General features: G+C 44.8%; 1 protein-coding gene across 9 annotated transcripts in view; it reads left to right on the top strand.

Moving 5' to 3' along the window:
* The window catches only part of DENND2B (DENN domain containing 2B), a 140,333-nt gene that overhangs the window by 71,555 nt on the left and 42,291 nt on the right, over positions 1 to 26,487 (top strand). For 8 of the 9 annotated variants that reach the window (XM_074335958.2, XM_019728545.3, XM_019728554.3 and 5 more), the window contains one exon: positions 21,247 to 21,351. In XM_074335958.2, coding sequence (XP_074192059.1) covers positions 21,272 to 21,351 — 80 coding nt within the window. In that variant the 5' untranslated portion in view covers positions 21,247 to 21,271. Of the gene's footprint in view, positions 1 to 12,147; positions 12,171 to 21,246; positions 21,352 to 26,487 lie in introns of those variants that run through there. The other variant, XM_074335957.2, reaches the window with a different exon arrangement.

Genomic DNA, 26,487 nt, shown 5'->3' with positions numbered 1-26,487 from the left:
GAATGGGCTGGCCCAGAGTTCGCTCATGGCCTTTGCTGGATGTGCTTTTTCAATGAGATCATTCCAGAATTACATTCCTATGAAATTATATTTCACTCAGGACGTGAAGCTGGATTTGTGTTAAAGCATTGACACTAAAACTCAGGGCTCAGAGCTGGGCAGAAATGAGAATAGGGATAAACAGCTCTTATATAGAAGGAGGGGGAGACAGAAGGAGAGAGAAAACAATTGTTAAAGGATTTTGAATTTAAAATTGGTACAGTGTAAGCATAGCCAAGGAGTCCAAATTGCCACTCAGCTCATAGAAAGGCAGACGCGATGTTTGTCCGAGTGGCCTGCCACCCCAGGTGTAATGGGTTTACTCTCCCACATCTAATTTTTCTGTCTTCTCTTTGTTTGTGTCTCCCTGTCTCTGTCTCTCTCTGCTTCTGTCTCTGTCTCTTTCTGCTCGCGTGTGTGCCGTCCCCCCGCCCCCCTCCCACATGCTGGCAGCATGAGATTATCATACTCCGTGTATGATGCTGTATAATCCTTATGGAAATGCTGTTCCCTTAGCTCGGAATGTGCTTCTCTCCCTTTGTCTGCCTAGAAAACTCTGGTCACTCTAAAACTCATCTAAGCCCTGCCTTCTCTGAAATCTGTTGTGCTGACCTCAGACAGTTATTTTCTGGTACCTCTGTACATCACTGCCCTTGTGCATCCCACTCTTCCAGCACTTCTCATTTGGTGTATGTGGACGGCAAGCCGTACTTCCCCCAGTACCCAGTACAGTGTTTGGTAAAGAGTGGGTGCTCATGAAATGGTTCTTGAAGGAAGGAACTGAATGAAAGAAGAGTTGGATATAAGCAAAAGTTGGGTACTACAGGCAGGGCAAGCCACAGAAGGGTGGCTAACATACGTGTAGCACGAGTGACATCAGAGGCCAAACCTGCAGAAGAGGTGATGTATGTGTGTATGTATACGTGTGTGCACAAAAGTATGAAGAAGTTTGTGGAGTGGTAAGATAGAGAGCCCCGTGAGTTCTAGGTTCCACAGGCAAATTACAGGGATTTAGTCTGGACTCACTCAAGGTGAGATGAAATTGCTTCCTGAGCAATCTTTGCAAAACTGCAGCAGGATGGAGAGGAAAGAGCTCTAGACTTGGGATTGGAGATGCTGAGTGGTGGTGGCAATACTGTGTTTCCCCGAGAATAAGACCTAGCCTGACAATCAGCTCTAATGCGTCTTTTGGAGCAAAAATTATATAATATAATATAATATAATATAATATAATATAATATAATATAATATAATATAATATAATACAATATAGTATAATACCCGGTTTTATTTTAATTTTTTGCTCCAAAAGACGCGTTAGAGCTGATGGTCCGGCTAGGTCTTATTTTCAGGGAAACATGGTATTACTCTCAATGACAATAACAACAATAACGTAGTCCTTACTATGGACCAGACATCATTCCAAGCACATGTTTTTTTTCCTAATCCCCTCACCTTCCCCCTTATCCCCCCCCCGCCCCTCTAGCAACCCTCAGTTTTTCCTCCATGTTTCCAAAACTGTCTCTGATTAGTTCATTCACTTATTCTTTTGTTTAGATTCCACATATAAGTGAGATCATATGGTATTTGTCTTTCTCTGTCTGACTTATTTCACTTAACATGATGTTCTCTAGGTCCATCCATGTTGTTGCAAATGGTAAGATTTCTTTCTTCTTTGTGGCTGCGTAATACTCCATTGTATAAATGTACCACAGTTTCTTAATCCAGTCGTCTACCGATGGGCATTTCGGTTGTTTCCATGTCTTGGCTATTGTGTATAGTGCTGCAATAAACATAGGAGTGCATAAAGATTTTTGAATTAGAGTTTTGGATTTCTCCGGATAGATACCTAGGAGTGGAATTGTTGGATCATAAGGTAGTTCCATTTTCAGATTTTTGAGATACCTCCATACTGTTTTCCATAGTGGCTTCACCAATCTGCATTCCCACCAATAGTGCACAAGCGTTCCCTTTTCTCCACATCCTCTCCAGCACTTGTTGTTTGTTGATTTATTGATGACAGCCATTTCCAAGCACATTTTTTATATTAGCCCATGTATCCTTACAACAAGCCCCATGAGGGAGCTACTATGAACTGTTGCATATGAAGAACTGAGGTCGCACAGCTACAGAGTAGTTCTAGACCTGGTTCTGCACTTAGGAGTTAAGTGACCTTGGGGGCAAGAAGGCCTCCCTGAACCTCAGTCTCCCTTGTAAAATGAAGAAAATACCTATTGCATTTAACCTCCCAAGCTTGTTTGGTAGACTCAAATGAGGAAACACTTGAAAGTGTTTTTGAAAAGTGTAAAGCACTCGAAAGTACTTTGGAGCTGGGAAGAAGGGAAACTTGCATCAGACATTGGGCTCATACTGGATGCGTACGCTGCTCGGAGTATGGGCTGCGGTTGTACTTCACAGCCTCACTGGCGGGCTGGTGGCTATAGCTTTGATTATATTTAGAATCAGGATCTGAGCTGCCATTAAAGAATGGAGAAAACAGTTTTCATTGGAGCCAAATGTATATGGGAAATGTCACTAAGGACAGATCTTTAGGGCTAATCTTCCCTCCCAGTGGGGAGAGTGGTGAGGAAGCAGGGTGATGGGCATTTACATGGGGGAGAATTACTCTGTTGGGCCTTTGGGAGCAGTGAGGCCACCACAACTGGTGGCAGAGAGGCTGGCTCAGCGATGAGGCCCATGTCCGCTCCCACAGCCCCGTCGTCCAGTTCTGTGGGCATTGGCCCTCGAATGTGCCAACACTTGGTCTGGGGGACTGAGCTGTGCTGAGCCAGGCAGTGGATGAGATAGAGGGGGGAAGGGGAAGTGTATCTGTGTGCAGCCAAGGAAGAGCAGGACGGTCTCCTGAGGCCCATTCTAACCAGTGTTCTCTAGCCCGCCTCAGAGCCACGGGGCTTCCTCCACGAGCTCTGAGCTCAGAGTGCCTCCAGCCTGCTCGTTGCTGGATTGGTCGGGATGCCTGTGTGAGTAATTATAGGTCACTGAACAGAACCACTAGTCAGCTACATCCCTCAAAAATGCCTAATTGTAGGCTACAAATATGAAAATATACAAGAGCTTAGATACATGTCATACCTCATTACCAAGAGCAATGCCATGAGTCAGAGTGACTTGGGTGGCTTTTAGTGTGTTGGGAGCTGCTTGGCAAGCATGCCGGCTGGTCCCGCAGCGGGGAGGCATTTTCTCCATGCTTTACACAATAGAACTGGGGACTTAGGGGAAGGGGAGCAAATACCTGTTGTGACCATAGCTTGCTCTTCATACCTGTGCTTACACAGCTAAAGGAATGTGGTTACCTGAGGGCAGATTTGACTTTTCTTTGGGAATTGTCTCTACTACCAGTTTGCAAACCACATTAGGAAATGTCACATTTGAATCTCAGGACCCCAGACATTTGTGAGTCTAATATTTTTGGATTCAGCTATTTCTAAAACTCTTGAAGGCCTGTGATGGATAGTAGTCTGTAAATTACTGACTTCCACGTTTGACACAGTGCTGCATGGACTCAGGGAAGCAGGATGCCTTATTGCAAGTGTGCCCACCTTAGCGCCCAGCTCTGTAGACCTCTGTTCAAAACGATCATGCATTTATGAGGAAAGTAAAATGAGTTAGGACAAGGATTCTTAAAATGAGTCTATGAAGGAACTTTGGGAGCTTGGGAACCCCCTAAAATGGTAGACAGAAATTTATGTGTATACAAGTATAACTTTTCTGTGGAGGTTCTTGGGGTGTATAGATACTACTTACAGGGCTCTGTGACCTCCAAGTGAATAACAACTGCTTGCTGCCCTCTAAAAAGTAGAGATTGGGGACAGTCTCAATATGCATTCCCTTGATACCAAGGCATTACAGTATACTTGATAGTTACTGCTTATGATGACCTAAGATGGATTTCTCTAGTTTGTACCATTTTTTTGTCATATGGCTCTGAATGAGTTAGCATCCTTGAAAAATGCAAATTTTCCATTAGAGAAAACTCAAATAATGTTTCAAATTTTTGAGGGCAATTTCCAAACAGGAATTTCAGAAATGTTTTGAGAATATATTGAGATAAAAGTGCAGGCCTCTAAGGACTACTTTGAAGAGGATAACATCTGGTATGTTGTGTACAGTAGTCTTCCCTGATCCGCGGTTTCACTTTCCAAGGTTTCAGTTACCTGTGGTCAACTGCAGTCCGGAAATATTAAATGGAAAATGCCAGAAATCAACAATTTATAAGTTTTAAATTGTGCACTGTTCTGAGTAGCGTGATGAAATCGCACACCATTCTGCTCTGTCCTGCCCAGAACAATCATCCGTTTGTCCAATGTAGCCACACTGCATACACTTGTTCCTCAGTATCCCCAGGGAATTGACTCCATGACCTCCTGTGGATACGAGAATCCATGATGCTCAAGCCCTTTATATAAAATGACGCAGTGTTTGCAGATAACCTAGGCACATCCTCCCATACACTTAAAATCATCTCTAGATTACTTATAATACCTAATACAATGTAAATGCTATGCAAATAGTTGTTATACTATATAGTTTAGGGAATAATGACAAGAGAAAAAGTCTGTACATGTTTGGTACAGACACAACCGTCTTGGGCATAACTACATAGTACATGCCACCTACATAACTACATAGTACAACAATGTAACTTTGCAAAAAATATTTTGATCTGCAGTAGGTCAAATCTGCAGATGTGGAATCCACAGATACAGGGGTCAACTGTATACTCCCCGCCCATTAATCACTTAGTCGCTGTCTTGGTCTTCAGATTTATAGTCTAGGTATCACAGTGCTTGTGTTCAATAGTAACCTAACGCTGTGTCACAATGTCTCCGTCATTCACCTCGCTTCACCTCATCACTTAGGCACTATATCATCTCACTTTGTCACAAGAAGGGTGAGTACAGTATAATAAAATATTTTGAGAGGAAGACACCATGTTCACATAACTTATTACAGTATATTGTTATAATTGTTCTATTTTACTATTAGTTATTGTTAATCTCTTACTGTATCTAATTTATAAATTTAGCTTTATCATATATACACATGGGGAAAAATATATATAGGGTTTGGTACTATCCGTGGTTTCAGGCATCCACTGGGGGTCTTGGAACGTACCTCCCATGAATAAGAGGGATTACTTTATTATTATTGTTAAGTAATCTGTTTCATTACCTGTAGTTATACTTTCATGCCCTCAGCAGTTGGAATCAAGCCTATAGCCCTAGTACAACCTAGGTAAAGAAGATCTAGGAATTATTTCTTTGAAAATTGCTCAGTAGTAACTATGTTGTCATTCAAATGGCCCCTAGGAGGATAATTGCTTGAGGCTGATGGGGAATTTTTAAGTTCCTTGAGAGAAATGAGGGTATCTGAAATACCTCATATTACCTAACTAGACCATACTTATTTATTGCTGGGCTGAGGGAGCCCAGGTTCATATTGGAGGTACTTTGTCTGGTGGTGGTGGTGGTCCTTTGATAAATGCCCAGCCTGGTTGCTGTGGTCTGGTGCGCTCCAGCACAATGCTATCTTAGCGTGAGGCCTCCCCTCAGCTGGAAAGACAGCCTTAGATTGTGAGTAGCAGTGGTGATAGATAGGTAAGGTTTGTCTTATTGTTTTATTATCTTTCCTCAGGGTTTTAAATTTTTTAGTCACCTCTAAGAATCAAGGAATCTCAACATTGGAAGGGACCTTACATACCACCTACAAAGCATGGAGTAGGGGGTGGGGTGGGGCAAGATAGTCTAAGCTTTTCTGCCTCTTTCATTGTTGTATCCGCAGCATCTTAAGGGACTGAGTGGCTTTTGGTAAGGATTCAGAAAATACTTGTCAAATGAGGGCGTCCCTGGAAACATCCACAACTTCAGTAGACCATTGTCATTGTTTTGTTTGTTCATTTAATTGACAAATATTAATAAGCTCCTACTATGTGCTACTTACTTTGTGTTTTGTGATATAGTGTAGTGAACAAGATAATCCTTGTCCTCAAGAGTATAGCCCCCAATTGAGAAGGAATGAAAATAAAAATTGCAGTCTCTAATTGGAATTTTTTTTTTTTTTTAAAGATTTTATTGGGGAAGGGGAACAGGACTTTATTGGGGAACAATGGTCACATTGTTGTCCTTTCAATCTTAGTTGTGGAGGGTTCTGTTCAGCTTCAAGTTGTTGTTCTTTCAGACTTAGTTGTGGAGGGCGCAGCTCAGCTCCAGATCCAGTTGCCGTTGCTAGTTGCAGGGGGCACAGCCCACCATCCCTTGCGGGAGTCGAACCGGCAACCTTGTGGTTGAGAGGACAGGCTCCAACCAACTGAGCCATCCAGGAGCTCCGCGGCAGCTCAGCTCAAGGTGCCGTGTTCAATTTTAGTTGCAGGGGGCGCTGCCCACCATCGCTTGCGGGAGTCGAGGAATTGAACTGGCAACCTTGTGGTTGAGAGCCCACTGGCCCATGTGGGAATCGAACCGGCAGCCTTCGGAGTCAGGAGCACGGAGCTCTAACCGCCTGAGCCACCGGGCCGGCCCTCTAATTGGAATTTAAAAATAAAAAGTTCTCCCTCATTTTGACCATTCTGGATCTTGGGGAGGGGGGGGGCATAGAAAATACATCTAGTCCCTTTTTCACATGACAGCCTTTCAGAATTCTCAAGGCAATTATCAGCCTCCCCCGCCATAGCCTTCTCTTCTCCAAGGTGAACATTCTCAGTCCTCCAGTTGCTTCCCTGTCTGGGCCTCTGAGTGCCCGCTCTACCTGGTCACTCTCCTCACGATGCAATCCAGTCAGAGCCTGTCCCTCTGACAGTGTGGAGTCCAGAACTCAACATCCCAAACAATTTCCATGGAATGGTTCAGCCTTTTCTACGTTTCAGCTTTTCTCCGCTTACTCTGGGCTCACACGATGGATGATGGAAAGAGAAAGATCTGGCCTGGGCCAGACTGAGAGGACCTTCGTATTTGGCTAATCCTGGAATTGAAAACTCCTTCCTTTTGTCCCCTTTCTGCTCTTGCCTGCCCTCCCTGCCCTTCTCCCCTTGGTATAGATGAATCTACACACAGCGTTGCTGTCCGTAGCTGGCCTTTCCTTTTCTGAGTCCCTGCCCTTCCTTACCAGGGAAATTAGCATGAAAAAGCAAATTCCAGTTTTATAACTTGATTCTATTCCAGCCCATTGTCACATTCTCTACCTCCACCCACCGCACTGAAAACGACCAAAATTGAGTCTTGTGACATCACAACAGTTGGTTATTGTATCAACAGCTGTGATGTCACCAACTGAGGATTAGGACTTCAGGGAAGAATGGAGAAAAGGAGTGTATCTGGCAGGAAACCCCTTGGGAACAAAGGAGTTATTTTCATGCAAATCTTCACCCGCAAAGCCCTGCTGGCCTTTCAGTGGCTGGGCTGTCAGTGGATGCCCTCTCCCAGATCCCAGCGCTCCCTCCCTCCCTCCGTCTGTGGATTAATGGTTTGCTTTGTGGGCATTGCTCAAGTCTGAGCATGTGTGGAAGTCCCCTGCTGGCTGGCTTCTGGGCTGACTTTGGGTTTTAGTCATGCGGTCGGTGCTGGATAGGTAGAGCTTTTCAAGGAGGGAGTTCTGAAGAGAGCCTGGGAGCCTGGGCTGAAGCTGAAGCAGGTGTGCGCAGCCTCTGGGCTGACAGGGAGCTGGTGTGCAGCCACTTCTGTTCCGGCAGAGGGGCCACTGTTCTGTCAGCCGCTGTGGGAGGCCTGAGTGTGCTGTCCGTCCGTAGTCCCGAGGCTCGCTGTCCGCCTGCTTCTAGGACAGGCTTGGGCCTGCCCCGGGAACTCCTCCTGGGCTCCCGAATGCAGACTTGAACAGCCCTGCTGTGGAGGCAGCCGGACCTTCTCAGTACATAGGCCCTCAGTGCCTCAGTAGGTTTTTCCCAGTGTCCGTAGGCCGAAAGGAAACCTAAGTTTCATTTATTAAGTACTTAGTCTAAACAGTTTAGTAAGAGTGCTTGTAGCCTAACAACTAGTAGCCATTTGAAAAAATTATACACATAAAGTGAAAGGAAAAATATTATTTCCTGCTTCAGTAGCCACTAACTAATTTCTAACTAATGGGATGTACTGTGCACTGCACATCTCGCATCTTGGAGTCAGAGCGAATACTGCCATCCTTGTTTCCTGTTCCATGTTGCTTCTCACATGGTACTTAACTTTTTACCACAGCAGCTGCTGAAAACCCAGTTTCACAAAGAAATGACATCATTGAAAAGAATGTAGGGTAATCTAATGTTAAAACTGAACTCATGGGGTATCTGACAAACGTTGAGTATTGCTCTGTTTTCCTCAAAAGTGCAAAAATCTCTTGCAGCAGTCCTGTGAGTTTATGCCAGTGCTCTAGGGCACCTCAAAACACAGTCTGAGAACCACAGACCTGCAATTGCCAAGTAGCACTTGCTTTGTGTAAAGGAAGAAAAAGGCAAATTCTGCCCCTATCGTGATCCTTAAAGAAGTTAGACAGATAGATGGATAGACTCCCCTTATCTGCAGTCTCAGCTCTAGCTGGACTGCGTTGTTGTGGGAAGGCCTTACTTTGACCAGTGCCTCTATCCCTGGAGGCTGGGGGTGGGGGTGGGGGAATGATGAAGACAAAAGGCCTGAAGAACTGCAAGAGAGGAGTTTGTCTAGTATTTATTTTGTGTTGATTTGGGGCCCTCTGAACTCAATGGCTTAAAAAAGACAATGGGGTTTTAACACCAAGAATTTTGAAGTCAGACATGGACATCTGCCGATATTCTTTTCCAACTCCGTCCAGACGGAGCTGGGCTGCAAGGGTGCACTTGGGATGGAGGATGGCATCCGGCCACGAGATATGACTGAGACCGAAGGACTAATGTGGCCTGGTATCACCATAGAGCTCAGTGCCAACCTCTCCAGACTCTGGGGTCTGCCACTTGCTATGAAACCCTGAGCAGATTACTTACCCTGAGCCTCGGTTTCTTCATCCGTAAAATAGAGATAACAACAGCTAGATTAAATGAGATGGATGCACAGATGGAACCAGCAGAGCCTGGCTGTATTCGTGTACTTTCTTCTACTACCTTCCAAAACTGAGGCTTTTCTCCAAAGGGACATTCAGCCCTAATGATCTGGTTTAGCTCTGCAGTTTGAGGATTACTCTACGTTTTGATAACTTTGCTCTGTGTATGTTATGTTCCCAAATCTGCTGAGCCCTGTAACCCGTGTACCCACTCTGTAGGTTCCCTTTTCACTCTCTAAATAGCATTTTTAATGAACGGAGTTCTTATTTAATATAGTCTCATTTATCAATGTTTTCCGTTAGGATTATCGCTTTTTGTGTCCTAGTGAAAAAAATCTCAGCTTGCTCCAAGCTCTGCTTGGCTTTTGCTCATGGTTTTAATTCTGCTCGCAATGTTCTTCTGTCTTCTTTATTTCCCCCAAGTCCGGAAGACACAATGTTACTTCCTGTCTCCTGCAGCAGCCCTCCCCACCGTCCATCCTGCTCACCTAACTAGGTATCTCTCTCCTCGCTCCCAGAGCTCTGTGTCCATACTGCTATCACCGCTCTTGGTACATTGTACCAAAATCTTTACTTTTCTTTCTCAAGCAGGACAGGGAACTGCTCAAGGTCAAGGTCCAGAGTATAGCACAGTAGCTTGGGGAAGATGCCCTCAAAGGGTTCAAATAAGTAAAGAAATGAAAGCCTCAGGTGCCCACACCTGTCTCTCTTTCTCTACTTTTCCCAGCCTTTCTAACCTGTGCCTCCTTTTGATGACCATAAAGCTCTCTCAGGCCGATTGTGCAATGCTACCCCAGGGAGTGTGCTCCAGACTGCATTACGGTGCTTCAGAGAGGGCTGTTCAGCAGTGTCCTAGGCGGTCGGCATGAGGAAAGGAAGGCCCTGTAATCATTAAGCCCCAGAGAAACATTTGCGTTTTGCAATAGGAAAGTGATTGTAATCTCTGCAGAGAGCAATTGCAGTAGAGTTCTTGGGCTAAAGCCATCCCTACCCTGAATCTTTTGGGTGCTCAGAGGGCATGGTCCCCGTTTGAATTTTTTGAGTGGGTCTGATTGCTGCAGGTAGGTCAGACTCTGAACTGGGAAGACTGGTGGGGTTGGAGGATGGGCCTGGAGATTGGAGCCCGAAGCTGCTCACCCTGTCCAGGGAAGGCCACTCTGAGCAGGCAGCAAATGTTTTTTCATACAAAAAACATTTATTGAGGGCGTACTTCGTCCCAGGGACTATTCTAGGCACTGAGAATACAGCTGTGAATAAAATACAAAAATCCCTAGCCTCGTGGATCTTCTATAATCATAATAAATAAGGGGAAAAGAAAAGGAGTATGTTAGATGGTGATGAATGCTATGGAGAAAAATAAAAACTGAAATAGTGAGGTTGAAAAAGGTTTTCTTTTAATCCTAATTTTTTTATGGTGTTGTTAGGGAAGGCCTCACTGAGAAGAGGACATCTGGACCACGACCTGGGAGAAGAGGGGCAGGTCTTCTCAGGGGAGTCTGTTCCAGTTACAGGGTCCAGCAGGTGTGAAGGCCCTGAGGTCGGAATGTGCCTGGTGTGTCTAAGGAAATAAGGAGACAGTGTGACTGGTGTGGAAAGAGTAAGAGGAAAGAGTAGTTGAAATGAGGTCAGAGATATCCTGGGGACCCAGATGATGAAGGGCTTTGTAAGTCATTGTAAAAATGTTGGCTTTTAATTTGAGTGCTTATGGAGGTTTTTGAGCAGAGAAATGACAAGATCTGCTCCGATGCTAATGGTGGGTACGTGTGATGGTGGTAGCTTATTGTTTCTGATTGTTTCTGTTTTCTCAGTGAAATGGGAAGCAAAGTCAGCTAAAAAGAGTGAGGTCTTAAGGCTGCGAGTTGAGGAAAAGCTAAACCCCGGCCCAGAGACTTCAAGTGTATTCCCTGGAGCTGAGTGTCCTCTATTTTTTTATAGATGGCTTCTCATTGATTTTCATGTCTTCATTATAGTGGTGGGGTATGTTCCCTATGCTACAGACAGGAAACGGAGGTACTGAGACTTGCCCAGTCACTTTACCCTTATTATTTCCTAGTCTGCTTCTGAGAAAGCAGGCTTAGGGCTGGTGTGTTTCAAGAGCAGGGGAGGCATTTTGCCATCAATCAGGTTGAGCAACTCGATCAGAGAGCCTGGGAGAGGTGAGAATGAGGTTAAGTTAGGATCAGGAAAGGCTTCGGAAAAAAGCTGACACTTGAACTGGATATTTAAGAAGAATGGGTGTGGAGGATGTCAAGATAGAAGGAATTGGTTGAACCAAAGCTTGGAGGCCGGACATTCCTGGCATGTGCCGGAAACGGGAACTAGGCTATTGCGCTGGCTGGTCTGTAGCTGCTGGTGTGCGATAGGTCTGTGGCCCCTGAATCATCATCAGCTTATAGGACCCGCCAGGTTTTCCCTGCCCACGTGCAGAGGCAGTGGTTAGCCCCCAGGAGCAGAGCAAACCTTCATTCTACCTTCTTTTCCCAAGTGGTGGCAAGTCATCGGGCAGAGGGGGCTCCTTCATCCCACAGAGCAGGGGGTAAGCCGCTTGCTGAGAGGCTGTTTCCAGACTGGCAGAAACAGCTGTGTCTAGGTTTTTAAAACGATCTTGGAAGCAACCAGATTTTCTTTGGCCTAGAATTGCCTAACAAACCCTCACCCCATTCCAGGCTTTCAGGAAATGTTTAAAACCAGCTTCAAACCTCTACAGAATCTGTACTGAAGTGGAGAAGGACCATCTGGCAGGAAAAGGGATTGAAAATGGTTGAGGTTAAACCCCAAACCTAAAGGACTCTTTGAGGAGGAGGGTTGGGAAAGAGGATGTGGGAGTGATAAGTGGACAGTGAAGAGATGGAAAGAGAACTTAATTTTTTTTTAATTATTATTATACAACAACAACAACAAAACTGTCTTTTCCTGTGGCCACTTGAGGAGGATTTCAGCCTCATAGGGATCTGTCAAAACACCCGGCCATTCTTTTGACCTTCCAGCAAAACAAATCTTGGTCTTCTCCACTTGACTGGGCTTATAATCTCCTCAGTATTTGTGCTTGAAGGGCTTCCTGAACCTAAAATCCCAGAACCTGGGGCTGGAATGGAAAAGATCCGAGGTACGAGGTATGTAGTAGTGACAGAGAAAAGGGGTCCGGCATTCTGGAAGGGGTGATGGGATAGACTTGAGAAAACCCTTCCTGGCTCCCTTTCTGAAGCTTTTTGATGTCCACCCCCAAATCTCTGGGCCTCCTTGCTCCCCGTCCCTTGTAATCCCTTCTTTTTAGGCACAGTAGAGCCAAAGCCAAGGTTGTGGGCAGATAAACCAGTGAGAAATGAATCAGGAAAGGAGGGGAGGAATAAAGGGATGAGGGCGGAGAAAAACCAACATGAACGGGTGTGTTGGCTGAGAACCTGTTACTGCAACTGAGTCCTGGAAGATAATAGGGACGCTTGTGAGGAGATTGAAAGTCCGGAGCTAGAACAAGATTGGCTGAGGGATGTGAGGAAAAGGCTTGCCACAGACAGCCCTACTGGGTGGGGCTGCAGCTGGAAAACACCCTTCCATCGGTTTTATAGCAGCTGTGACTTTTGGAAGGGAAAGAGTGCACCTGAACGGATGTGTCCAGTGCTAGAATTTCTAGGGTCCTTTGTCATCCTTGCCTGTGACCCCTTGAGGGCCCTCTTCTGTCATTAGTTAACAAGTCAGTTAACATTTATTTGAGCACCTTTTTTTGTGCACCTTTTTTTCTCTGCTAAGTACAGAGGATTGTTCAAAAACGGGAGAACTAGTTAGCACTGCCCTACAGCTTTCTCAGCCACGTGGGGTCAGGGGACCAGGATGTCAGGAGGCCAGTGGGGTGGCTGAACTTCCTAGGAATTCTGGACAACAGAGAGGCTGTGCAGCTACACTGCTCAGCAAGGCCTGGAACTGTTAGTCCAGGCAGAGCTGTGGAAGATAAAGCCCTTCCCACCTCAGCCCAGTGCAGGGATGCCCACAGGAGAGAAAGGAAGCATCACACACTCACACTTTAGAGAATGGTGGTTTGGGTACTTATTAATAAAAGGAGCTCTTTCTAATGACGAACCTCCCTGACGTTCGCAGTGCCAGTAGTGGTTGCTGAGACTCTTAGAGGAAGAAATTGAAGAGATAGGCCCTCCTGTGGGTGAGCTGCCAATTTGTTCATTATCTCATTGACCAGGGCCTCCGGATGAGGGAAGGTTGTAGGACAGCGTCAGTGAGAAAGTCAAGAGGGTCTGAGTAGGTGCTCCCTGGGCTGGGTGAGTAGGCAGGTTGACCTCAGGGCGCTTAGACAGACTACAGCTGTGCAGAGCTGCAGTCTCTGGGCTGGAACCAGGTTCTCAGGGCACACACACAGCTCAGCTCCCTTTCCCACCTTTTCCTTTTTTCGGATTGCTTCCTAAGCTATTCCTTCCACATGAGAGATTGCTTAAGAAATTGGTGGAATGTAGATGTCGGCAGAAATTCTCTAATGTGGTTTCGAGGTTTCCTTTGTCGGGTGTCTTGGCTTCTTACCTGGACGAGTAAAGCAGAATGCTTGGCAGTGTTTGTGTTTCCTCTCAATGGCAACTTCAACCCCAGGGGCATGGGAGGCTTCCCTCCAAATGCTTGCATCTGCTCCTTGTCACTCTTGGGGTTCAAATGTCTCCTTCTTCAGGGGCAAAGCATACTGTCACGTCCACAGGTAGGCCTGTGGAAAAGTACCAAACAGACATTTAGAAACGTCCCCTAATCAAGGGGAAACAGTGTTTTGCTCTAGGATAAGAAGATTCGTTCTTAGAGGCTGGGCTCCCTTCAGAAGGCACTCCCTGCAGAGCCTGACCTCTAATGGGTCCCTTCTTGGACCTTGGGGAGAGCATCTGGATCGGGTGATAAGATTGCATTGTGGGGAGAGGGAGCACGAAGGGAGCTAGAGAGATGCTGCAGAATGAAGGCTGGCCTGAAAAGCAGGGAGACTTCAGATGCTCTTTCCTCCAGTGGTAGAGAGGGGAATAGATGTGGTGGGGGTGGGGGACTCCCAAGCTGCCAAGAGGCGGTGCCCTGCTCTAGGACAGGCTCTTCTTCCCTGCATTGCTCAGGCTCAGCCCGCCCAGCCGTCCAGAGGCTGTGTGTGGCTGCTCCCAGTGCAGTACCTCCTAACCCTTTCCTGCTGGGATGCAGGCTGGGGCTGTACCACTCCCCTGCTGCCTGGGCCAGTCAGGCCTCAGAGCTGTGTAAGGCTGGCCAGCTGTAGGCAGTGGGCAGGAAGGGACAGTGGTAAATGGGAGAGAGCTTGTTGCATCTAAATGGGCCTCTTCCACTCAGGGCTGGCCCATGGTTGCCATGTAGAAGTGCAGATAGTGATGGTCGAGTTTCTGATTTTTCAAGAGAAGCCACTGTGTGAGTTTTTATTTGTATTCTATTTGCACACACCTAATTTTTAAAATGTTTGATAACTAATTCAAAGTGTTTAAAAATAAAGGGAAGACACACGTTTGCTCTTACAACCAACCTGTTTGTGTCTTTGGGTATAAACTCTTTTCCCCAGGAGCTTGGAAATGAGGGGGAAGTGAGGACAGCCATTGTTAGCTATAAGCGGTGGGTGGCAGGAAGGGTTGTTTTGAGATCCAAGAACTCTGAGCACACCCAAGCAATGAGGAAACTGTTTAGAGGAGACATTGGTAATGCTTCCGCTGGGTCCAGTGGTGTAGCTGCTCCTTTGTCATTGAGGGTCAGTGGCTCTGTGCCGGGGTGAAGAAGCTGAGGGGTGGGAGGGGGAAGAGCCACCGAGTGTCCATTTTTATTTGCCCACAGCTGGGCAAACTCTTTGGAAGATGGTGAGGAGTGACCCTTCATACTTTTCTAAGTCCTCGGAGAGCGAGTCGTAGGACACAAGTTTCCATACTTACGGGTGTATAAGACTAGCCTAAAGTGCTTTCTGAAAATGCAAATTCCTAGGCTCCATCCCCACAGATTCCCATTCAGGAGATGGAGGAAGGACCTGGGACTCTGCATTTTTAACAAGCACCCATCAGTGTTAAGGAAAGCAAGTGAATGGTGGAGTCCGACAGAGCTGAGTCTGCATTCCTGCTCCGTTCCTTCACTCGGTGAGTGATCTTTGGCCAGTCGTTTAATCTCTCTGAATCTAAATTTCCTGATTGGAAAAATGGGTCTGTATTACCTACTGCCTTGTAGAACGGTGACAGCTGAATGAGAAGATGGTTGGAGGCAATACAGAGTCCTGACTCAGAGCTGGGACCCTGGTGCAGGGCTCAAATTCCTGCCTTGCCACTTTCTAGCTGTGTGACTGGGGCAAGCTGTTTTATTGCTCTGTACTTTGGTTTCCTTGGTAACGTGTAAATAATAATAGAACCTACTTCATAAGGTTGTTATAAGGATTAAATAATTTAATACATGTGAAGTGCTTATAACTTTAGCTATTCTAATTACAGGAAGAATCTAGCAACATGTCTCATAATAAATGTACCCTTGCTTTTCCTTCGGTCCAATTATTGTGACTAACAAGTAGGTTAAGGCTTACTTCAAATTTCACCTCACTCTGAGGCCTTCCTGGAGTCCATGTTTTACTTGACTTTTTTCCCTTTCCAGTTAGCTCCTCCAGCTAATGTGTTGTGTCAGCCCATTTTTATACCTGATACCTTGCATGCCGCCTAGCACAGAGTTAAAAGGATTGAATGGCACTGCCAGAGAGTCTGAAAAATGATTCAAGCTTGTGAATGGAGAGGTTGCCTTCCAAAACCTAGAGAAGCATGAACTGGAAGAAAACCCATTGACTCTGAAGCTTTTATGTGCCAGGCATAACAATCATGTGAGGTAGGTCATGTTATTATTATTGCTCTTACAGGGAGAAAGTTGAGTCTTTGGAACTCCACTCCTGCAGTGTCACCTAACTGGCAGTTGCTAGAGGCAGGGTTGGACTTGGTTATCTGACTCCAAGTCAGGTATTCTTCCCACTGCACCTCAAGTGTCTCAGACTGTGGGCTCTTTGTCTTAATGCAGAGTTTGTAGAAAAGTTCTAGAGGTACTTTATTATGTTCTTTTCTCTGGATTGTAAGATAGTTGTTGATAATTGGTCGGAGCTGGGTTTTTGAGCAACTCGTGATTGGTGGTAGATGCGAATTGGACAGATTCATTTTCCAAACACACAGTTTCTGCCTGGACTTTGCCATCGATGGGCCTGGGAACTAGTGGAACAGCCTCTCATCCCCCTTGCTTCTCTGCTCTATTCCCAGTGGGCATTTCCTCTGCTTGGGAGTGTTTTCTCTCCTTGCAGCCTGACTAGCCAAGGGGTCAGACCGAAAGCCTAGGTGAGAGCCTAGAGTTGCTCCTCAGGCCCCGGGAGCAGCAGCGCCCCCTGGAAGCTAGCCACGCTGAGTGCTCAAGTCTGAGCTTCAGGTGTAAAGGGTCAGCCTGGCCCTCAGTTCCTCAAGCCCCCAGATTATTCCCTGACCCTGATAGTCCTGGCCTAGAGAGAGCAGGTGGGAAGGAGGGCAGTGAGGAGGATATATGTTTCATCTGTTTTTCTGACATAATGGGTCCTTTTGGGGCTTTTGCAGTGTCTGCCCAAGACGCCGTTAACTCTTAGGCCACTTCCGAGTACAGCTATGCCCCTGCAGAAGTGTGGCCAAGGATCCCTGCCGTGGGCCTGGGAGCAATTTTGATTCACTCCTCTCTTGGTTACATCTTCATAGGATTTTTCTTCTTGGCCCAAGCAAATGTCAGTCATCTACCTTTGTCCTTCTTACTAAGCTGTCTCTGTTCTCATATTCAGTGACATAATAGCATTTCAGAGCAGTGGGTTCACCTTCCTTAGGCCAGAAATTCAGGAAGAGAAAGAATGTATTTTTCATCATGCTCACTTTTAATTATTTCAGTTTCCGATCTTCCCCCAGTCTTCTGCCCTTTCCCTGAGGGCCTGCCCTGGAGCTGCTCCATCACGTCCAGTGCTGTTTTCATGGCCTAGGATGGTGATTGCGACCCTTGTTACCATGGGCACAGCCGAAAGCTGATACTTAGCGGGTAGCACTGCGCTCCCGGAGGAGCCTGAGAATGGGCCTGGGAAAGCTTCCAGAAGCTGCCTCTTCTCTCCCTTCTTTCTGTCGCACACCCAGCCGTAGACCAAGCACTTAACTTGGCACTGGGCTGGTGCAGCTAACGAACACCTCACCACAGCCGGTGTGCACAGATGCTCTGGAGGCAGGACGGACTCCTCCTCCTCTTCCTCCTTCTCATCATCCTCACTAACGTTGTACTGGGTACTTAAGTCTACAAACACCTTTTTCCCAACAGGTAAGGATGGCTTTTCTCCACTTTATAAAGGACAAAAATGGGGCTCAGGGTTGGCTTCCCTTTTCCCAGAGCATCTGTAGCATTCATCTGGGAGGGGTGTTTCATTGCTGTCACCATCAGATAACCGCCCTTATGTCTACTGGCGGCGTCTTCCCTTTCCAACTCCAACTCTGCCCACTACCACCATCACCAGAAGCACAACCCTGAGAGCTTCCATGAGGTTAAGGAAATTAGAGGTAGCGCAGTTCATGTTCGAATGAGGAAAGAACTATAAACGATATCAGGAATTAGGGTTTGGCTTATTTTGATCATGGAGACCCATCACTTATTTGCACCAAGGTAATACATAGATGGCTTCCTGGATTAAGGTCATTAGTGGCCATAAATAAATATGTTTAACTTTCACATCCAAATACTTCATTTCAGTCAATGTGATGAGAATGCCAATCAGAGTGAGAGAACTAGTGTTCCTGAATTGTTAAGCTTCTGTGAAGGTGGAGTCAGCCCAGGCCAGAGCGCACATTCACATGATAGGCTCTCACACCCACTCTCCAAGGCACTTAAAAGTTTATTTTAACATCTATATTGAGATATTCCCTTAAGTTTATTTTAACATCTATATTGAGATAGTCACATACCATAAAATTCACCCATATAAAGTGTATAATTCGGTTGTTTTTAATATATTCACAGAGTTGTGCGACCATCACCATTACCTAATTCCAGAACTTATTTTTCACCCCAAAAAGAAACTCCCATTGTCATTGCATTCACTCCCCATTCTTCTACCCTCAATCCAACCCTTGGCAACCGCTAATTTCTGTATCTATAGATTTACCCTATTCTGGACATTTCAAAAAAATGTCGTAAGGGTCATCCATGTTGTAGAAGGTAGAATGTATCGATGTTCTCTATTCTTTTTTATGTGTGAATGATATTCCATTGTATGTATGTACCACATTTTGTTTATGCATTTATTTGTTGGTGGACATTTGCATTGTTTCCACTTTTTGCCTATTATGTATAATACTGTTATGAACATTTATGTGTACAGGTATTTGTGTGGACATAATATTTTCTGGGTAATGTACCTAAGAGTGGATCATGGTGGGTCATACGGTAACTCTGTGTATAACTTTTTGAGGAACTGTCAAACTGTTTTGGAAAGTGGCTGCACCATTTTATATTCCCACTAGCGGTGAATAAAGGTTCCAGTTTCTCCACATTCTCATTAATACTTGTTTTTATCTATCTTTTTGATTATAGTCATCCTAGTGGGTGTGAAGTGATACCTCTTTGTGGTTTTGATTTATATTTCCCTAATGATTAGTGATGTTGAACATTGTTTCACATGCTTATTGGCCAATTTTATTTCTTTGAAGAAATGTCTATCAAATCCTTTATCTGCTTTCTAATTGGGTCATTTGTCTTTCTACTACTTAGTTGTAAGGGTTCTTTATTCTAGATACAAGTTTCTTAGCAGATACATGATTTGCAAATATTCTCTCCCATTCTGTGGGTGTCTTTTTATTTTCTTGATGGTATTATTTTAACAGCACAAAAGTTTATTTTGACATTATGCAGTTTATGTCTTTTTGTTTTGTTGCTGTTGCTTGTGCTTTTGGTGTCATAGCTAAGAAATCATTGCTTAACCCGGTGTTACAAAGATTTACCTCAATATTTTCTTAAAGGCTTTTGTAGTTTTAACTCTTACAGTTAAATCTATGATCCATTTTTACTTAATTTTTTTGTATGGTCTGAGGTAAGCGTCCTACTTGATTCTTGTACATGTGGATATCCAGTTGTCCTAGTGCCATGTGTAGAGAAGACTCTTCTTTCCCTATAGAATTATCTTGATATCCTTGTTGAAAATTAGTTGACCATAAATGTATGGGTTTATATCTGGACTCTTAAGTCTATTCATCTCCATTTCTCTTCCTGTGCCTGTGTACACTGTCTTAATTAGTGTGGTTTTGAAGTACGTTTTGAAATTGGTAAGTCTGAATGAGTCCTCCAACTTTGTCCTGCTTTGTCAAGATTGTTTTGGCTGCTCTGGGTCCCTGACGTTGCCATAAAATTTTAGGATCACCTTGTCAGTTCTGCAGTTGATGGGTATTCTGTTCAGTATTTAGATCAATTTGGTGAATATTGCCATCTTAACAATTTTGAGTTTTCTGATCCATAAACATAGGCTGTCTTTCTATTTGTTTGTGTTCTTTAATTTCTTTCTGTGATGTTCTGTAGTTTGTAGTGTACAAGTCTTAAACACTTCTTTTGTTAAATTTATTCCTAAGTATTTCATTCTTTTTGCTGCTATTGTTAATGGAAATGTTTTTCTTGACTTTATTGTCCGATTCTTCACTGCTAGTCTATAGAAATCAAATTGATTTTAAAACATAATACTCTATATTCTGCAAACTTGCTTGATTTTATATGTTAGTTTAAGAGTTTTTAGGGAAATCCTTAGGATTTTCTTTTTTCAATTAAAGTTTATTGGGATGACAATTGTTAGTAAAGTTACATAGGTTTCAGGTGTACAATTCTGTAATACATCATCTATAAATCACATTGTGTGTTCACCACCCAGAGTCAGTTCTCCTTCCATCACCATATAGTTGATCCCCTTTATCCTCATCTACCGCTCTCCTCCCCCACTTACCCTCTGGTAACCACTAAACTATTGTCTGCGTCTATGAGTTTTTGTGTCTTCATTTTTTTGTCTTGTTCTTTTGTTGTTTTCAGATTTATATACCACATATCAGTGAAATCATATGGTTCTCGACTTGTTCTGTCTGACTTATTTCACTCAGCATAATAATCTCAAGATCCATCCATGTTGTCGCAAATGGTACTATTTCATCTTTTCTTATGGCAGAATAGTATTCCATAGATTTTTCTCCATACAAGATCATAACATCTGCAAATAAAAGATAATTTTACTTCTTCCTTTCCAATATGGATGTACCCTTAAGTTTTAAATTTGTTCTTCCTTGCATTATTTTAGCATAAAATAATATTCCCTAAATAATGTTGATATGTTAGCTAACTGTATATGGCACATGAATGGACATTTTTCACTTTGTAAGTACTTAAATACCTTCGTGTATATTAATTTTATTCTAATGGGTATTAGAAAAAATATGACAGCTCATGATTTTATGGTGTTGGCTCAAATGTCACTTTATCAAGATGTTCTTCCCTGAACATCGTATTTAAGGTAACAGACCTTCTTCACTCTCCCTCTACCTTGCTTCCTTTTTTCTTCACACCACTTGTCATCACCATCCATATTATATACAAATGTATGGATGTATCATACACATGTGACACGTGCATGCTTGTTGTTTGTTTCTCCCACCTGGGACGTACGCTCCATGAGAGCAGACATTTTATTTCACTCTTCGCTGGATGGCAGTGCCTAGGACACAGGGTGCTCAGTAAATATTTGTTCAATAAATGAATGATTATTTAGGACAAGCTTAAATATTTTAAGAAAGGCAAGTCAGTTTCAAGTTGATTCAAGAAAAATATTGAATAAATAGTTGTTCAGGAGGTATGCAAATATGGCAACATTTACAAAGGATGGATGGCATGCTAGAAATTTGGGAAACTCTAACTTAAGTGAGATGAGGTGGGATAGAGATGGAGTTTTTTATCATTTTTCTATAACCAGATAAATTATCTGTTAGCTCACGGACTCTTTTCCCAAACCAGATCAGGGGGCCCTTGAGACTCTTAAGCTATAACACGTGGAATTAAATATGTATGGGAAAGTGGTTCCTACCCCCCGCCACAGACACCCTCTTGGCAGTTTTGGAGGTCATCTGGAAATGTTTGAGGTGCTTTTGGCTGCCCGTGGAAACTTGGCTTATAGGCCTTTCTTCTTTGCAGGGCTCTGGGTTTGCAGAGAGCCGAAATGACCATGACTGCCAACAAGAATTCCAGCATCACCCACGGAGCTGGAGGCACTAAGGCCCCTCGGGGGACTCTGAGCAGGTGAGTAGGGGATCACTGTTGGGGGAATGGGGCTCACTGGAGGGTGGCACCAAGGGACAGCCAATGGCCTGGGTCCTGGGTAGGATCCCTGCCAAAGTGTAAATGATTATCATCATGACTGACAGTCATCCATGTAAATGGTCTGGGCCCAGCTGGTGCTGACCATGAATTAAGTCGTCTCTAATATACGAGTATATACCATTTTCCAGTTCTTTCAGTCTCCACAGGAGAGAGCACGCAGGGACCCTAAAACAAACTTTGCTTTATACTATTGGAGGAGCCTAGAGCTCCAAGAATGGAGCCAGCGAGAAGCAGCTGATGGTCTTCTGCCTGTATCTTTTTCCCAAGATGGGGACAGCTTAGGAACTGTCACCATCTGAGCTAGGCAGTGCTATAGTGAGGGAGGCGGACCACACTGGGGGTAACGGTGGGGAAGCAGTTATGCATATTAGTACAAGTTGCCAGCAGAAGTCTAGGTTCTATACAAATTTAGGCTGAGCTGCAAACAAAGCAGCTTGGAGAATTTTAGCCAGTGTAACCTATAATCTACTTTGCTGGTTTTGTCTTCTTTTTAAAAGTGGGAATGTAGGACCATAGAAAAACCATGGATTTTTGGAATCATATAGAATCGACTTAAAATCCAAGCTCTAACTACTTACCAAATAGTGAGATCTCAGGAAATTTTCTTATGCCCTCTAAAATCTTGGTTACTCATCTGTAAAATAATAATAATACTTAACTCACAGAGTTGCTGTGAGGATAAAATGAGATAATATATGTCAGTGCTTAGCATAGCGTCAGGCATAAAGCCACTCAATAAATGTTAGCCTCCTCCCCATGAGAGGATGAAAGCTTTCAGAGCCGGCAGGTAGACGTCTGTACAGCTTTCACCAGGGCTTCTCTGGTCTTGGCCAAGGCTGGATGTTGAAGCATCTTCTAGAAGAACCTCCAGACTCTTTTATTAAAGCCACATACTTTTCACAGCCCCTTCTGCTGAATCTCAGATGAACAAATTTGGCTTTTGTTACCTCGGCTGCTAGAATGGACAGCTACGAGAAGGATGCTCAGCCGGGGCTGGGGTGGGTTGTTCCTTCCTAGATGCCTGGGCTATGCAGTGACAGGCTGAGTGCAGCGGGATGTGGCACACCCAGGTCTGGCCAGAGGCGGTGCTGGGGGGTTGATTCATTCAAAGCTGGAGTCCAGAGATGGTTGGTAGAATGGCGTGTAGGGCGTAGCCCCTGGGGAGCGACTGGCATGCATGAGGCAGGAGGAGTTTCCTACACCACACGTACAGGGTTTGGTCCCAGTGGAAATGGTCTGGGTGGACTGTGCCAAGCGAACGAACAGAGATTGGTAGGTTCTGACTTGTTAAGTACTTAGACAAGCCGAATATCCACTTTGTGACAACAGGACCAATAAGTACCCCTGCCGCTGCTCACGCACCCTCTCTAACCTAGCCTGCAGTGGCTCGCTTGCTTGCTTCCCTGACCTGGGTGAGGCTGAGAATGGCAGGGACTGCCAGCGTCTTGGGTAAAACAGATAGGAAAACTGAACTTTCCCAGGGCCTGTGGTGGCTAAGGCAGAAATAGGTCTCCATCTTAGATTCTTTGTCTCCCATTGTCTGTTTCTGGGGAACCACTTTGTGGGGCTCTCACCCGGCTGGTAGCAGATGGAGTCTGGGAATTGAGGTTCCCGTTTCTTTTATGTGAAACTGTAGAGGGCAAATAAGCATTATATGTGATTGTATGCTTTTATTCTTAATTTTAAAGAAATGGTATATTTAGAACCTGAACCAGAAATTACCACACCCAACAGCCCTTAATCACTTTTTTCTTCTAATTTCCATCATGTAGGGGTGGGGTGGGAGATGCATTGGTTACGTCAGTCACAGAGCAGAGAGAGGACCGCTGACAGGGTTCCCAGTTTCTATTTGGAACACACACCTACATGGCTTTAAACGTTTTCAGAAATTGCTCTTTCTTTAGCTTCCCAGCATACTTGCCATCATAACATGATGGATGATGTTTGTAAATATCTGAGCCTCTGATGTGCCTAAAAAAAGCATTTTTCCAGCCTCCCTTCTAAGTCTTCGCTTCCTTCCTGCCACATTTCCACTTCCCTCCTTCCCTCCCTCCCTCCCTCCTTTCCTGGACGTTTTGCAGGGACTCATATGCCTCTGGGGCTAACTACACCCTTCTCTCAGAGGCTACCATGGGACTGCAGGTGTCATTTCAAAATTGTCATCTGGTACTTTCTGTGGCTGCCTTCACCCCAGCCACATCTAGGGGGTGTTCTTTGGGCTGAGTGGGGCGGTAAATCACCAGTTGTTAGGAAGTCATTGTCAGTGAACTCAGGGAGCTCTCCTCCTAGGCGCCAGGCTCTGGGGTGGATTGTAGGGGACAAAGAGGGATGGTCCTTCCTCTTTCTTCAAGGCATTTGCAACTGGGATTGATGACCTTAGCACCTGAATTTCTCAGTCTGACCTTTCAGTAGCTGTTTGGCAGTGACCTGGGGCCCTTTTATTACTGACAGCCCAGGAGTTCCAGTGGCTCCCTGGTGTGACTGGAACTTTGGTTGGGGGCTGCTGGGGTGCGGGGGGCTTGGAAAGCTGGGCCTTTGACTGCTGGCTGCTTTGGGGATCTCCACATCATCCACATGGAGGCAGAGGAGCCCAGTGGTATTAAGAGGCCTTTCTATCAAGCTCTGGAGGCAGAGTGTACTCTGGGGCATGGAAAACTGGTGAGGAAGGGCAGATGGGACCCTGTGGGACTGTCAGGATAAGTATTTGCAAGGCTGTATCTGTAATTTGAATAAGACTTTACCTGGTGTTACCGCTAAGCCAGTATGAGTTAAGGATCCTAAATTCCTTTCCATTATTAGGTTTTTACAGGTGTTTTGCTAATTTATATTCTTCCTTTTCCTTTGTAGCCCAGTCTTGATTTGGCAAGATATGTATGTAGCAGGAGGATCTCTAAGCCTTTTCGTTTAACCAACAGAGTTTTGTTCTTTGCTGTTTTGGTCTCCCGGAGAAGTTTCCCTTTTCCTTTGTTGATGGAGCTTCACCCTTAGTTACCAGAGACACGCTCCCCACAGGCTGTTCCTACTCCAGCTCATAAGATTTGGCTGCATCCAATTCTGGGGGTGGGAGGTGAGATTCTCAGAGCTCCCCTGAATTCCAGCGGTCAGGCTTTCTGATGTCGCTGCTGATGAGCTGGGGTGGGACTGGAAGCAGCTTGGTGACTTGCAAACAAGGAAGAGTTATGTTTAGCGCTAACTCAGCCCCTACATGGAATGAAGTTTGCCACTTGTTGCTCTCGGTAGACTTCACTTGTCCTGTAAGGCCTGGCAGGCAGCAGGGGCTGTTGTGAGAAGAGTTGCCGTGCCTGCTGATTTCCTCCACAGCTTCTTCACTATGAAACCCCAGCACCGGGGTCACTGCGACTTGGAAATACAGGCTGTCAATATTGTGTTTGGGAACCTTGCCTCCGGATGTAGGTGAGGGAAGACTTCTTGAGGTCAAGACTTTGACTGACTTCTTTCCATCTCCCCCGAGAGCCTAGAACAACACCTAATATGTAGAAAACAGTAACTATTTGTGGACCAGTTAAGTAGATGGCTGGGAGCTCAGCTTCTTAGAGCATAGGCCACTGTGCCACCTGAGTCCTGTGTACCTTCCTCATGGGTCTTATTAACTTTGGGTTCCCTTTGCATTCAGTCCGGAAACTCTTAGAAAGGCAGAGCCGAAAAGGAACCCTAGAATTCCTTCAATCTAACCCACTTACAGCTTGGAAAACAGAGAGAAAAGGAGGTGCTCCCTGAGGACACAGAGCTAATTGGAGAAGGAACTCAGGCCTAGCGCTCTTGATCCTTCTGCTGTTTTATAGTATTACTACATTCACCTCCCTGCAAACATTACTGGGCTCTCCCTACTCAAAATCTGCTGTCATCTATGATATAGTCAAACTTGGCCTGGCTTGTAAAGCTTTCATAAAAAGCCCTAGTCTTTCTTTCTACCCTTATCTTCCTTTGCTCTCTAACGCACACCTTACATTTCTGCCAGTCTGGATGCAAATGTGACTTCCCTCCCAGTGCTTTTCTTGACCACCCCGCTAGGAAGGATTCTCTTCTCCTCTGTATTCACTCTTAGAACCCTCAGTTTGGAGCCTCCAAATGGCACTTAAACAGCACCTCATAGGATGGGTATTTGTGTGAGGCTCATTTCGCTACTCAGTTGGAACTCTTTGCAGGCGTCACACGTACTCCTGTGGAATGTTAGAGTTGGAGGGGACCTTGGGATTCATTTGGTTCAGTTACTTGATGTCACATATGAGGCAGCTAAAGCCCACACAGCTAAGTGACAGTGGGATGCTTTCTCTCTCTCTCTCTCTCTCTCTCTCTCTCTCTCTCTCGCTCGCTCTCACTCTCTCTCTCGTCTTGACAAAGGATCTTTCAGTCCTACTCTAGATAAAAAAAAAATTATTGATGAATAATTGAAGTACAATAAACTGTGCAATTTAAAGTGTACAGTTTGATGACTTCACACATACACACAAACACACTCACACACACACAAGCACATTCATACATGCCATAAAATTATCACCATCATCTGGAAGTCATTTCTTAATTTGAGAATTTTTCTGGTCTAGAGAGACTGAGAATGAAACATGTTTTATTTTCTAATCCAGAAAGCCCATTTATGTTTCCTTTAAATTTTGCTTGAAAACTGAACAATTCCCTTTTTGACTCATCTCTTTTCTCTGTTACTGTAGGTAGCTAGAATAAGTCAGATAGCATCTTCAGCACTCTGCCTGCAAATATCTTTAGCTAGTTTATCTATGTATTAGGCATGTTTCCTGTTTTCTGTGTTACCCCAGATGACGGAATTACCAAACTTTTCAACATTACCACGGTCTTCTTTCCTCTAGCTTCTAAGAACATTTTCCTATTTTCCCTTCAGCTCCTCCTGACCACCTGTCACTCAATCCCAAAGTCATTATTTTAGGATTTTGTTTCAACAGTACCCCAGTTCTAGTCACCCAAACCTGTTACCGCTATCTACTGCTACCTAACTACCCTAAAATGCATGGTGTAAAACAACCATTGTGTTGTGCTTCTAGACTATAAATTAGGAAT

Source organism: Rhinolophus sinicus, chromosome 14 (assembly GCF_057876585.1).
Source record: "Rhinolophus sinicus isolate RSI-liver-muscle chromosome 14, RSI-T2T, whole genome shotgun sequence".
NCBI lineage: Eukaryota > Metazoa > Chordata > Mammalia > Chiroptera > Rhinolophidae > Rhinolophus > Rhinolophus sinicus.
The sequence above is the reverse complement of the archived record's forward strand: the minus strand, read 5'-3'. Positions and strand labels throughout refer to the sequence as shown.